The sequence below is a fragment of the Protopterus annectens genome, chromosome 4.part0, assembly GCF_019279795.1.
Source record: "Protopterus annectens isolate FY-2018-M chromosome 4.part0, PAN1.0, whole genome shotgun sequence".
Taxonomy (NCBI): domain Eukaryota; kingdom Metazoa; phylum Chordata; order Ceratodontiformes; family Protopteridae; genus Protopterus; species Protopterus annectens.
The window spans coordinates 310,057,711-310,071,789 of NC_056733.1; the positions used below are offsets into that span (position 1 = coordinate 310,057,711).

Below are 14,079 nucleotides of genomic sequence, written 5' to 3' on the forward strand. Positions count from 1 at the left end.
ATCTATCACAGGAATCTTAAACTTAGGAATATCTTCTAAAATGTAATATTATATTGTAGAGAACAAATGTATCCTATCTGTTAGTTAATATGTATGTCAGTCTCTTCTGTGGAAATTGTATGTCAAAAGTCTGTCTTTAAAACTATATTTTGTAAAAAATTGTTCTCTTGGAGCTTTTCTACTTGGGTATATATATATATATATATATATATATATATATATATATATATATATATATATATATCCCATGGGCTTACACTACAGTATGTTTAAGGTATTAAATAGTAAAGACTCTTGCTTTGCTTGATCCTTCTTATAGTTTATAATTGACAGATACAAGAATTGTTTTTCAAATAACCCACATGATCTGTCACTTGATAAAGAGTAACAGGTAATTTTTTGTTCATTTCTTGGTTCTTACATGTTTGGCAGCCAAGGGGATAAAATAACAGATCACATCAAGCACTATATTAATGATGTAGCAATCAGCATTTAACTATGAATGATGCAGGATTTATCCACGACTACCATAGTTAAACACGAGTACATTTCACTAAATGTAGATTACTCCAGTATCATCCACAACTGAATGGTAACTATTAGAATTCTGTACTAGACTTGCTTAAAAAAGAAATGTCTTAATCATTTTTCCATACATCTTTATTAAATTTACACACATGACAAAGGCAATCTTACATTTATATAAATGAAAAACATACAAAATGATATCACTTTAGTTGCAAACAGTTTACATCACAGGCACCGTTGAAACAGCTGTAGTTGTAAACGTTATACATTACTTATAAACCATCCAGTCATTGGCAGTTAAGCATTATGTAACTCATTCAAATCCTAGAAAGAGACCAAGAATTTATTTGGACTGCAGGTTAGAGAGTGCCTTCCCTATCAATGACGTCTTAATCATTTTAAATGAATGCACTGTATAATACTGGCATTTCAGGTTGAGGAATCTTCCTGGAGCAGAGATTTTGTCTGTCCATACTATGCACGTATACATTTCAGTGCATAACACAAGTACAGTGAATGAACTAATGTGGTCATCTCTAGCAGTTATTTTTTTTGTTTTAATTAAAGATTAGTAGTGGAATTTCATTTTGCATAATTTTTTCCAGGAAAGCAGGAATTGTTTTCATTCATGCACTTACAACCATGTTGCATATTTTAATGTTATCTAATCCAAATCAATCTGACTGGCTTCTCAACATATCTTTTGTGGTAGTAATTTTAGTTTCCTACATTTTAAAGAATTCTGTTTTGCCACGCATATTGTTAGAGAACTGTTTTATACTGCACTGACAATATATCTGTATGCCCATGTGGTTAACATGATAGTCTGAATTTCACACCACAGCTTCCTTTTGCATGCTGTTGGACTAGGGTGTCTTTCAGCTAAACAAAAACAGTTTTGCTATTTCTATAATATGTAATCACTTCTTCTTCTTCTTCTTTCGGCTTTCAGCGGATCACTGTCCTATAATATGTAATCGCAATTTAGATAAAAAATAAAAATAAAAAAAATAAACCTGTCACTCCACAGTTCCGAAAAATCTAATTATTTTCCATGACTTTCTGCAGCATTGGAAATGAGTATGTAAGTCGGGGAGGGTGCACACATGAGGCTTGCCCTGGCACCCACAAAATGAGTTTTAGTGTTCTGAGAACAAGAATTGCCACAGATTTTTTTGATTGCTGCAGTTTTGGTCAGGAATATTCACTTCAAACCTTTCATTTACAGTAAAGTGACATATTATCTGACCAAGTCAACTGCTTTCTTTGAGTTCATTCCTGAAAACAGAAACTTGTGCTTTGTATTTTCTTCCTGATTATCAAAACTGAAGACAAGACGTACTTACTCACATTCTTACTGCCATATTAATGATCATTTTTGAACATCCTAATACTCATATGATTTTGATTAGTGAATGCAATAATACTGAGAATTTCATAATGTCATTGAAATTGCAAAATGTTCCTCATAACCTCTCTCTGAAGAATAACTGTAATATATCAGCTTTTCACTCTATTACTTTTATTTTATGTATTTCTGGACATTTTTTCCCTGCATTCCCAGTAGCCACAGGAAAACAAAGAAAAACGCAGCCTAGTAAGCTATGCAGCTGCTTTAAAAAGAAAGCAAAGACTATTTGATTACAAACACAGCCACTGTATCTTCAAGAGATGTGATTTATAGCCCTGCTGTAACCTTTAAGATACCAAGGATACAAAAGGCATATCTCTTCATGCCCTGGTCAGGAGAGAGCTCCTATATGTCTTTGATTTTACAGCTATTCAGTCACAGTAGAGAAAATGCAACCAAATTACTCCATGATCCCCAAAATTAGGGATAGTAATTATGTATGAATCCATACATGAGAGCTGGGATTTCTGAAGGTAAATACGTAAATCATCTGGATGCACCTACCATTAATTAATTAAGCAATAAATTAATCATGTCAATATAGCAATGTATAGTTTCTGGTAAAAAGTGGAGAAATAAACCCTATTCACATAATCAACAGCAAAGGTCTGTGTAAAATAAGATTTTCTAAGGGAAGATTTGTATGTTTGTGGTGACCTTTTTAGTCCTAATCCGTTATAAAATCTATTTTCATAATTTTAAATTGGATTGATGATGACTGTTATATCACTGTCTGATGCAGTGCAGAAAAGGCACTGCTTTATTGTAAGAACATAGCATAGCACCTTCAAATTAAAAAAAAAAAAAAAAGTAATATAGGACTGTTTTTGGTCCAGTAAAATGCATTCTGTGCGCTGGAAGATAAGACCCAGTAATTTGATTCTGACTGAGAAAATGCCAGCCAAGTGCTGAAAAGTTAAAATAAAAATGAATAAAATCATTTATGCCTCCATCCTGGAAATCCCCCCCCCCCCTTTAAACCCTAAGCCCATTACAGCAGGATCTGTAAGTAATGCTACTTGCATTTTCAGCTGGGGTATCACTAAATTAATGTTACACGGATAAGATGTCATTATTTGAAGTTTTGACAAGTGATTGATCTTAGTTGCTTATGTGGCTGTAAAACAACTGATTGGTACTTACTCGTAAAAAGACATAGATATTTATTCATGTTTTTTGTAATATATATTTTTAATATACAGACAGTGCGCGCATGAAACCATTTTATATCTACAATATGGTGTGCAATAGTGGGTTATTGTTATTTGTTATATGGGTTTGGTTCCAGAGCATTCCAGTTATCCTCACACATTTCAAAGGCAAAGAAAACGTAAACTTTATTGTTGATCAGATATACACAGCAGAGCTGAACAAAATGACAATGCTTTGGTCCCTGTGCAAGACATAACAATGAACACATAGTTTGAATGACAGTAAAACTAATGCACATACAGTAATAATTAAAATATTAAAACAATAGAGTATGACAATTGGATATGAAGACATTAGACAGCGTTATACTAGTAGGTATTACAAGACTATGTATGACTTCACATTGTGATTGCTTAGAAAATTGTACTTCATCAATTGTAGTATGATATAGTCTGATGTTCATATTGCACATGTATGGAGTGGTGACTCACTCCTGACTATTGCACATTCAGGAAGTAATAGCATAAGAAGTCAGGCTATCTGTACCAGTTATTGAAGCAGTTTGCCAGAGTGATTACTGTAGATGATACTTCACAGCAAGTGGCATGTTGATGTAATTATTCACTGTCATGCCTGGCATTCAAATTCAACAGCCTTATGGATAGAGGGAAAAGCCCCTATTCAGTCTAGATGTTTTGCAGTGTAAGCTGCGATACCGCCTGCCCGAGGAAAGGAGGAAATACATGCCATGGGCAGGGTGAGTGTGATCATTGATTATCTTCCTAGCCCTTCCCACGCACTGAGTCTCATGCAGATCATCCATGGATGGGAGCAAGGAACCAATTACTTTTTCCGCTGTCCAACTATCCTCAGGAGAGCCTTGTGGTCAGATGCTTTCCAGTTACCATACCAAACGATGATATTATTTGAGAGGATGCTCTTGATGGTCCCCCTGTAGAAGGTTTTGAGGGTGGACTGAAACAGGTTTTCCTTCCTCAGTTTCCTTAGGAAGTGCAAACATTGTTGTGCCTTCTTCACTGTGTGGCTAATATGAGTCAAACAGGATAGGTCATCTGAGATGTGCACCCCCAGGAACTTAGTGTTTTTGACTCTTTCCACTGCTACCACCTTAATTTCCAGAGGTTGATGTATCTCCTGAGTCTTTTGTTTTTCTTTTCTTTCAGATTTCATGTACTTGTAAACATAAGGCTAGAGGGTGAGAGGTTGTCGCTTGCTAAAAAATAAAAACAGTTTTCGTACAGGGCAAGCCCCCTGCAGTCTTATATGACTGACTTCACCTCCACACTCCCTTTGCATACATATACTAATTCAGAAATTGCAGGCCTTTAAGGAAAAACTGCATATCTTGTCCCCATGGTTCTGTGGTCTCATAGCATACCAGCTGGGTGTGGTCCTAATCACTGACCTTGTATCCATGACAACATGAGCTTATTATGATCTTAAAGTATAATTCATGTATAGTTTAAGATGCTTTACCTCCTAACCTTGCCAAAATAAAACTGTGACAGTAAAATGTTCATGAGACTATATAATATGTATCTCCAGAAAGATTTATAAGACTTCCCAAGCTGTTTAACCTTTGATTTAAAGGATATTCTCAATAAAAACTGGCTCTCTATTTAAATGTCAGCACTCGGCAATAATGCTGAGAGCTGACATTCTGAAAAAAAGACTGAAAATGCAGCTGAAGAGCAACTATCGAACATCAGACCCACCACACACCCCCAGACATATATATATATGGGTTCATATCAGATAAACGACATGTCGTTCCATCGACAGCCGGCAGATGGACTTCAATTAACCAACACGGCAAAACAACGAAAACCAACATAAACGAAACTCACTCAACCGACAAGTCTAAACTACATACTAGCACCAAACAACACATACCTGCAAGTACAATCACTACCACAAAAACACATACACAACTACATACATACTCGCGCTGCTACCTACGATATACACCTCATACACTCCACACCACAACAACAATAATTAAAAAGCAAAACGGACCCCACTCCAAACACCACACACACACACAACACAAGCAAACCAAACTCCTACCAAAGCAACACTAAACCTGACATGCACACCTATCGACAACCCTGACCCAAACCCTAACCCTAAGGTCCGTCACTCTCGCACACTCACCTAACCCGAGCCCTAACCCTAACTCACTTAACCGACCCCTAACCCACAAGATATCACTACTACACACTTACCCGACCCGAGCCCTAACCCTAACTCACTTAACCCACCCCTAACCCACAAGATATCACTACTACACACTTACCCGAGCCCTAACCCTAACTCACTTAACCCACCCCATCCCTACAGACCGTGTACATCGCACACTTACCTTACTCTCACCCTAACGTCCATCACTACTGCATACATACACATCCCTTACACATTTCGCTTACCTCCGCGTCGGTGTCGGTTGACTGACTTTCGTTGATTTCGGTTTTCGTTCCTTTGACGTTCGGTTAACTCACGTTCGTTGGTTTCAGGTTTCGTTCCTTTCACGTTTCGATTACTTGAAGTCCATCTGCCGGCTGTCGATGGAACGACGTGTCGTTTAACTCATAGGAACCCATATATATATATATATATATATATATATATATATATATATATATATATATATATATATATATACACACACTAATGCTGACATCGTTGGAGCTCATAGAAAAAGGAATATTCTGAGAAATGTCCATATCATACTTGGTATATGTAAGTCCATTTTTTTTGGCCATTCAGTCTCAGCATTACAGGACTTGCTATATCCATTCCCTATACTGTAAAAAACATCTATGCCTATAAGGTAAATTGATTGTTGCACTACAATTGAATTTAATAGCCACAAAATCTGTAACAATGTTTTGGAAGAACTTTTTTTGGAAAATTCTACACAGTACTTTTCCTTAATGCTATACAAAAATTAGTAAAAGTTTTACAAAAAATAACACACACTAGAAATATGGAAATTGATTGAAAGCAGATTCTGAAGGGTGTGTATTGCAAGATCAGTACTTTAGGTAGTGAAATACCTGGTGGTACAGGTGGACAGTGGTCTCACCTTCGATAACCACATTGCCACAACAGTCAGGAAATTCTTCTGTATGGCATAGCTAATCACTAAGGGCTTTTCATCCAGAAATAAGGAGGTCATTGTCCCACTGTACTCATCTGTCATTAGACCCATTGTAGTGTACAACTCCCCGTTTGGTGTGTAACTCACAAGACATCTGCAACAGCTGGAAAGGCCGCAGAAATACCTCACTAAAAGAATCACAGGCCTAAAGCAGATGCCCTATGCTGACCATCTAAAAAAAACTCCAGCTATACTCTGTGGCATATCATCTACTCAGAGGCGATCTCTGCTTAACATACAAGGCCATGTCAAACCCTGAGCTGCTGGACATGCTCCACTTAAAGAAATCCCAATACCTCAGAGTCACACGCTCCAGGGATCTAAATCTTGTCATCACAATGAACAGAACATGCTGGAGGGATAGGTTCCTGACCCAGAGACTCCCCATACTCTGGAATAGACTGCCCATACATGTCAAGCAGAGCGCCTCCTTGGCCCTCTTCAAAAGGAACCTTGACAATTGGATGGGAGATAAGAAATTCACCCTGGGAATCACATCAGTCGCCCCACTAGAAAGGGGTCCAGGGAAGTAAATATTGTGGGAAGAAATATCCAGGGAATTCTTATGGCTAGGCTTGTATAGGCCCTAGGGCCAATAGCCTAGTACCAACCTATGAACCTAAAGCTCGATCTATAAATATCAAAACCTAAAAACTGTGAATGGCCACTTCCACACTGGGAAAGAATTTGCTTGGCCATATCCCAAACTTTTAAACCCAAATGGGGAGGGGGCTGTGCCCCCACCCCCCTAACTAAATATACCAACTCCAAGATTGCTCTATATTGGAGAAAAGGGCAAATTCTGCATAACAGCCAAGCAATTTTTTTCTCTGATGAAAAATTTGTGGAAGTGGCCATTTACAGTTTTCAACTTTCGCTATTTATGGATCAAGCTTTAGGTGTTCGACAACCTAAAGTTTTGATCTTGTAATATAGACCCGATTCAGAATATATATTTTTCTGTTTTGAAGGATATCCAAGGTTTTGCACAGGCTCATTTGGTCCAAGAGTTATTTATTATATACATTTTTGTCTTTATGAAATACTCCTGTAAATAAGTTGTATAAATATATCTCAAAGAGCTTTTTGTGGTGTGAGTGTCACAAAAAAAACTTACAACAAAAAACTGTAAGAAACCAGTCTCTCCATTTTTCTGGGAATGCATTCATCTTTTTTCAAGAGATAAGCGCAGATTTCTACAATAGGAACGTAACCTAAAAGTTATAAATCATAAAGTCCAACCAAAGTTAAGGCAGCTTATTGAAAAATACTATACAAATAACTTACTAAGTTGTTTTGTCAGTAATATGTGACTCTCCACAATTTAGTATGCCTATGGGCAATGAAGTGGTGCAGTGGTTAGTGTTATCACCTCACAGGAAGAGGTTCTCTGGTTTGATTCGCAGATGGGGTGCCTTCTATGTGGATTCTGCTTGTCCTCCCTGAATTCACATGGGTTCCCTCCAGGTGCTTCGGTTTCCTCCCAAATTCCAAAGACACGTGTCTGGAGCATTTCCCCCTACCCCACCTCTGAAAATGAGCTCTCTCCCATTTAGACGTTTCTGGTAAACATATGTTAAAATAAATACATTTTAGATCAAATCTGTCTTATTTGTTAGTTTTCAATGTGTTTTTTACGTTATTCATTCTGCAAATAGTTTTCTTTTTCTTTCTTTTCTGTTCTATAATAGAGTAATCAGCTGTTTATGTTCCTGAAATAGAACATATTTTTGAATTTTTAAACTGAGTTTTTTTTTTATTGTCATAATTCATTGCGATGTTTACAAATTTCAAAGAAAAAAATGTAGATAACTCTGGCTACTTGGTCCAACATGGTTAACAAATATTAAAAAATGTATTAAATAAATGCGATGCTGTCTGCTGAGGAACAGAAAAGATGTACACCAGAAGAGGCTCTAAATGAAAAGTAATCAAGGATCAACTGCAGTGTTAATCTTGAGGCTGGGTATTGGGGTATAGCTACTCTTATCGCTGGCTATAACATCTAGCTGGTGTTGGGGCTTGGGGCCTTCACTGGCTGGCTACAGTGTATATAGTAGAAGTTATCATGGTAGTTGGCTACAATATGTAATAGTAGGAATGAGGATCCTTCTAGCTGCTATAGTACATATCTGCGGATAAATACAGTATACATGAGGTAATGTGGCCACCCTAGTGTCCAGGGTGGTTGGCTACAGTATATAGCTGGGGTTTCGAAGGGTGCCAGTCATCTTAAAGACCCCAGCAAGTGCAGAAAAGAGGAGATGATGTCAGTCTCACAAACAAGATCATAGAGTGAGGAAAAATGAGAGGAGCTGCGCAGGTGGAGAGTGTCAGTATTCCATTAGCAGACTAGGAGGTGCCCTAACTGTAGAAAAACAGGGGAGAAAACGATGTAGAAACTGTTGTGAATGCAAACCCAATACTCTGGTGGTCTGATCTGGAACTGAGGATTCCAGCACAGACTGCTAATACCACTGAGCTAGTTTCCATCACAGGAAGTGAAGGAACTAGAAGTAAGAGGATGGTGCAGTGGTGCAGCTGTAGCATTGTCGCCTCACAGCAAGAGGTTCTCCGGTTCGATTCTTGGCTGGAGTGCCTTCTGTGCGGAGTCTGCATGTGCTCCTTGCGTTCATGTGGGTTTCCTCCAGGTGCTCCGGTTTCCTCCCACATTACAAAGACATCCATCTGGCGAGTTTCTCCCTGAGCCTCCGCTGAAAATTGGCTTTGTGCCAGTCAGACTTTCATGGTTAACAAATGTTAAATAAAATATTTATTTATTTATTTATTGTACATTTGTTGACCAGGATAGTCCAACTGGATTAATGTCCATTTCCAGTGGTGGCCCGGGGAGAAAAGCTCCAAGGTAAACAGATAAGTAATAAGAAAGAAAGCATATTACCAAGGTAGACAGATAAGTAATAAAAAAGAATACATATTACAGATGAGATATTTACAAATGACATAAGCAGACATGAAATAGACAAATAAAATAAATAAACAAATAAATAAAATAAAAAGAGGAAGTAGTCTCCCTGCAACATCATGGTTCATGACCTCTAAGCATGTTATGGGAAATTAGTATGGAGGCTTAGGACTGCACAGCTCATTGGGAAGAAATGCTGAGAAATGGGGAGCATGTGGATGTTCATTAAGGAATGAATCCACCAAGGAAGAAGTACAGGGCTAAACCGAGAGGTGAGGAAGACAATAAGGGGAAATACAGTGAACTTAAGAATAAACGAGATGTTAGTGGTGATGAAAGTAAAAAGGTTTAGGAAGTGACCAATAAACAAATGCTAGAAATGTACATCTGAACAATGCAGACTTGGATATGGAACTCTCTAAAACAGTACAGGTTAAATATAAAAAAAAATTCAAATTTATGGAGAAGGAAAAGTTGACCAAAGACTATGCTACCAGATGGGGAACACTAACTCTGAAGAAGGAAGAGACCATGTTGATAAAGTGAATGAATTCTGTAGCTTGGCATTTACAGAAAAGAAAAGATATTGTACTATTTCCATATGGGCGTACCCCACATAGAAAGTAAGGCACATGGTGCAAGACTGTGTGGACCACTGTCAGACCTGTAGATGTCCAGATGACTGGAAGGTGTCAGTAATGACTCCCTCCCCCTGGCTTGTAAAAGAGTGTTCCAAACGATGCAAAATAAGTACAGACCTATCAGTCTTACTTTCCATCAGTGGAATGGTTATGGAATGCATTCTACTTTTTGGAGTGGTTGAGTTATCTGATTGCCTGTAGCATGAACCACACATCTGACATCCTGATAGTACTGTCTGATTCAAGAACTAAGGCTGTATCACCACAAACAGGGAGGAGACGAACCCAGTGAATGCAGTGTATCTATTTATTTAAGACAGCAGTCATGTGGTAAGTAACAGTATATCTGCTGAATGTGAAGCTACACACTTGTGGTGCGTCTCAGGTTTGAGTGCTGAGACATCCCAAATTCCTAAAGAGTTTAGAAATTACTGGCACCCATTATTTCCAATAGCTGAGCTCCTCATTGCTCCTGCCAGCCATAGCTTTGTGTAGCCTTTTACCCAGTGCATCTTCTTCCCATTCCTAAATGAAACAAAGCTGATGGCTGCTGTCTACATGCAGGTCAGGGAGTTAGTGATGGGTGTTGGGGGGGAGCAGTGAGCCAAAGATCCCATGCACTGGATGCTGGTGGCTTGGGCAGTTCATGGGTCCTGAGCATACATGTTTCTGATAACTTGCTGTTCTTCCACTAGCATGCTACAGCATCAAGCTCTGTCCTACCAAGCCAAGCTCCACAATGTGCTGATGGCAATGTTATTGCAACAACATCTCCTTCACTTAGGAAAAGGAAAACAGGGCATCAACTTCTCCATCCTTTTTTGCAAGCATACCCTTCTATAATCCTAACTAACTCCTATAAGTAGGTTGTTTGATATAGACAGATTCCCCACTCATTTCCATTTTGCCATGAAAGTTTTACTCATTTGTATCAGATGTTATGTTGGGTGTTGAGAACATGGTCAGTCTGACAGATCCACTGACATAGAGTGATAAACCCCCAACTATTACCCAGATAGCATGTGGTTGTATAGCAACTCAGGGACTTGTCGGGGCTGTTAGGTGGCGGTGATCGGCGATGGATGTTCAAGTGTGACTAGGCCATTTATTCTCACTGTTTTGTGGAGGCCTGAGTATTTAAATGGATGCTAGATGAATGAGTGGGCACAACTGGGGATATTACTACCTCGGCCTTAGTGGAGGTGCTCCCATTTACCTGCTGTTGTGGTGGGGTAATGCTAGTTAGAGTTAGACAGAAATCCAAGAAGGCTAAAGTGGTATAAAGATTGTTACTATTAGCTAAGGCTCTTGAAGGACTTTATTTTCCAGTATATATTTATTATAGGGCAGTTGTATTAGTTGTGCCATTTACTTTTGTTTAGGTAAAGGGTGTGCTTTTGGCAAGCTGAAGAAAAAGCTTGTATAACAGTGCTCCTTCCTTCAGAGTTGACTCTTAACTTGACACTACACAGTTTAGTATTATACTGCTCTTTAACCTCTCTCCATAGGATGTCATGACTCCAGTACCAAAATGTCCAGGTTTGTAGAGGCTTCCACATATTGGGTAGCTAGGTGAATCAAAGAATATTTTGTTAAGCACATAAAAGCAAATATTTCAAAATTCAAAACTGGTATTGGAAAACTCTAACAGCCTTTTGCTTGAATGCTAAAAAAATGGACTACTGTATTATTTTTGAAGAGTTCTGCTCTGTACAATTATATATATATATATGTGTGTGTGTGTGTGTGGTTATCTGAGTTTTCACTAAAAGGATCCAAGCATGATACTGGTTTAGATGTTGCCTGTATTCATCTGAGCGAGTATTCTCATTGCAGCTAATGAGTTATTCTGTAGGAAGGCAGAATGAAAAAATACATTTTTGTGAAACAACTTTGCCTTGTGTGCGGGAAAGAAATTGTTTGTAGGTATTACGAAAACACAAGGCATTGCTTTAGACATGTAGTAATTATTAAACTTCTTAATCAAAGTGTGACAGTTTTGCAATCGGGTCACAAAACAGCAATTGTAAACCTCAGAATCACTCCACAGCAAACCACAGTCAAGATTATCTAAGCAGAAAACACAGATCCTGGTTGCAGGGGATTAAACTGTAATACATCCACACAATGGTGGGGGGTGCACTTCTCACCTCCCTGCTACCTACATATATCAACACCAAGATCACACTGTCTTAGGGAAAAGAGAGATCCCCAAGGTATAGCAATCATGATCTTTGGATTGGCACGTAGGTGCCTGGAAAAAGAAGTGTCGATCAGTGTTGCAGTGATGTTAAGCCTGGTACCTAAATTCTAATAATTAAATCTAACTCATGTAACTTATTTGACAAGCATGCACCTGGGAAAAGTAAATATTAATTTTGTTTGTATGACATTATTGAAGAAACAATCCAAAGCAGTAAAGAAATGTAATTCTTTCTCTGTGCCTGGAGGCTTACTAGTGTTAAAACAAAGAGTAGGAAAACGCAAAATATTCAGGGAGTTGCATAATGATGTATTTTGTGTGTGTGTGTGTGTGTGTGTGTGTGTGTGTGTGTGTGTGTGTGTGTGTGTGTGTGTAAGAGACAACATACTATGCTATCTCACATATTTGCTCATTGTCTTTTATTTCCCCTGCAGGAGTTGTCAGAGTATGACCAGCTTGTTCAGCAACACCATGTCACCTGTGAAAGATAACACGTCCTCTCTGCCCAGAAAGCTTTCCTCCCTCAATAAGCCCCCGCTTCGAGCCCTTTATGACCTTCTTATTGCACCCATGGAAGGGGTAAGTGACGAAACTGAGGGAGTCATCTGTACAAATGAAATGGGAACAGAAAGGCCATTATGATAAATACTGGTATTTTTCTTCTGTTTTCTCATTCAGCACTGAAAAGCAGACACTGGTGAATTATTAAAAGTATTTTTTCTCTCCTAGCGCCGTGGGGTATCAGATTATCATAACACTGGTAATGGAGCATAAGGTCCTCAAGGAAGAATGTATACATTAAGGAGAGATGTTGTTCTGAATGTTAATTAATCTGAACTTTCTGTCCTCATTTTCCTTCAGTTATTTTATTTTTTAGCTGACTGCAGATGTCCCTTGTAGAGTATAGTTGTGCAGTTGTATTGGGGGGTAGCCCTGTCCAGAACCAGTCTGCATGCATGTTATATGCCACTACCATTGCCAGCAGACTACACAGAGCTACCAGTTTCCTCACAAATGAGAATGCAAATTGTGCTGAGTTTATTTTTGAAAATCCTGTATCTGTTTTATCCAGAAAAGATTTCATAGAACAATACATCCTGTAGCAAAAACAAGTTTGCACAAATATTACAGCAATAAATTCTGCACACATTTTGTGCAAGCATGGCTTAACTATTTGTGAGCTTTGCTAAAACTATTAGAAAGCAACTGAAGATGTGTTTTAAACAAGCTTTAATGGAAGAGCAAAATATAGAGGACTGAGTCAGGATGAGATAACTTGGTAATATTATAATTAGTGATGCTTCCTGACCGAGCTTCATTCTCTGGTTCAGTTCCTCGCTTGAACACTTTCTGAATGGATGTATCTTACCTTTTCTTCATCCATATGGGTTTTTGGTGCTGTTTCCCTCTACAGCCAAACACATCCTGATAAGTGAATCACTGATCCATTCTTGTTACGTGTATGTGTGTGTGTGTGTGTGTGTGTCTGTGTGTGTGTCTGTGTGTGTGTCTGTGTGTCTGTGTCTGTGTGTGTGTGTGTCTGTGTGTGTTGTGTAGATGTGCACTTTCCCCCTGTCAGTAAACACAGCAGTATTCTTGTCTGCATGACTTGTGATTAGCACAAGCTAGGGGTGCCAGGCCAAAAGGCTGGTCATTATGATTCGGATATTCATTATGATTCAGATGTTCTTCAGGATGTTATGTTTCATAACAGGCAAGGAGGAATGCCATAACCTGTGACACCACTGCCTCCCCTATAATGTTCGTGGGTGACAGTCTTATGTGCAGTTTGAAATCTTGGGATTTAACAAAATCCAAAGTATTATGTGCAGTTTGAAATCGTGGGATTTAACAAAATCCAAACTTATCTCCATAACCTGTAACTGATAATATCTCATAATGTATAATGATAGTGCATTGTTTTATGGAAAGAGAAGAGACAAAACCTTGTATCAGTCCAAGGATGAAACCTCTGCATGCCCAGTACATCCCACAAAGCACCCAGGCTAACACAAGCATGGAGTACCATTAATTGTG

General features: G+C 38.4%; 1 protein-coding gene across 3 annotated transcripts in view; it reads left to right on the forward strand.

Moving 5' to 3' along the window:
• TTC28 (tetratricopeptide repeat domain 28) overlaps positions 1–14,079 on the forward strand; it is a 1,879,863-nt gene that overhangs the window by 1,565,591 nt on the left and 300,193 nt on the right. For all 3 annotated transcript variants that reach the window (XM_044068299.1, XM_044068301.1, XM_044068300.1), the window contains one exon: positions 12,477–12,621. In XM_044068299.1, coding sequence (XP_043924234.1) covers positions 12,477–12,621 — 145 coding nt within the window. The remainder of the gene's footprint in view (positions 1–12,476; positions 12,622–14,079) is intronic.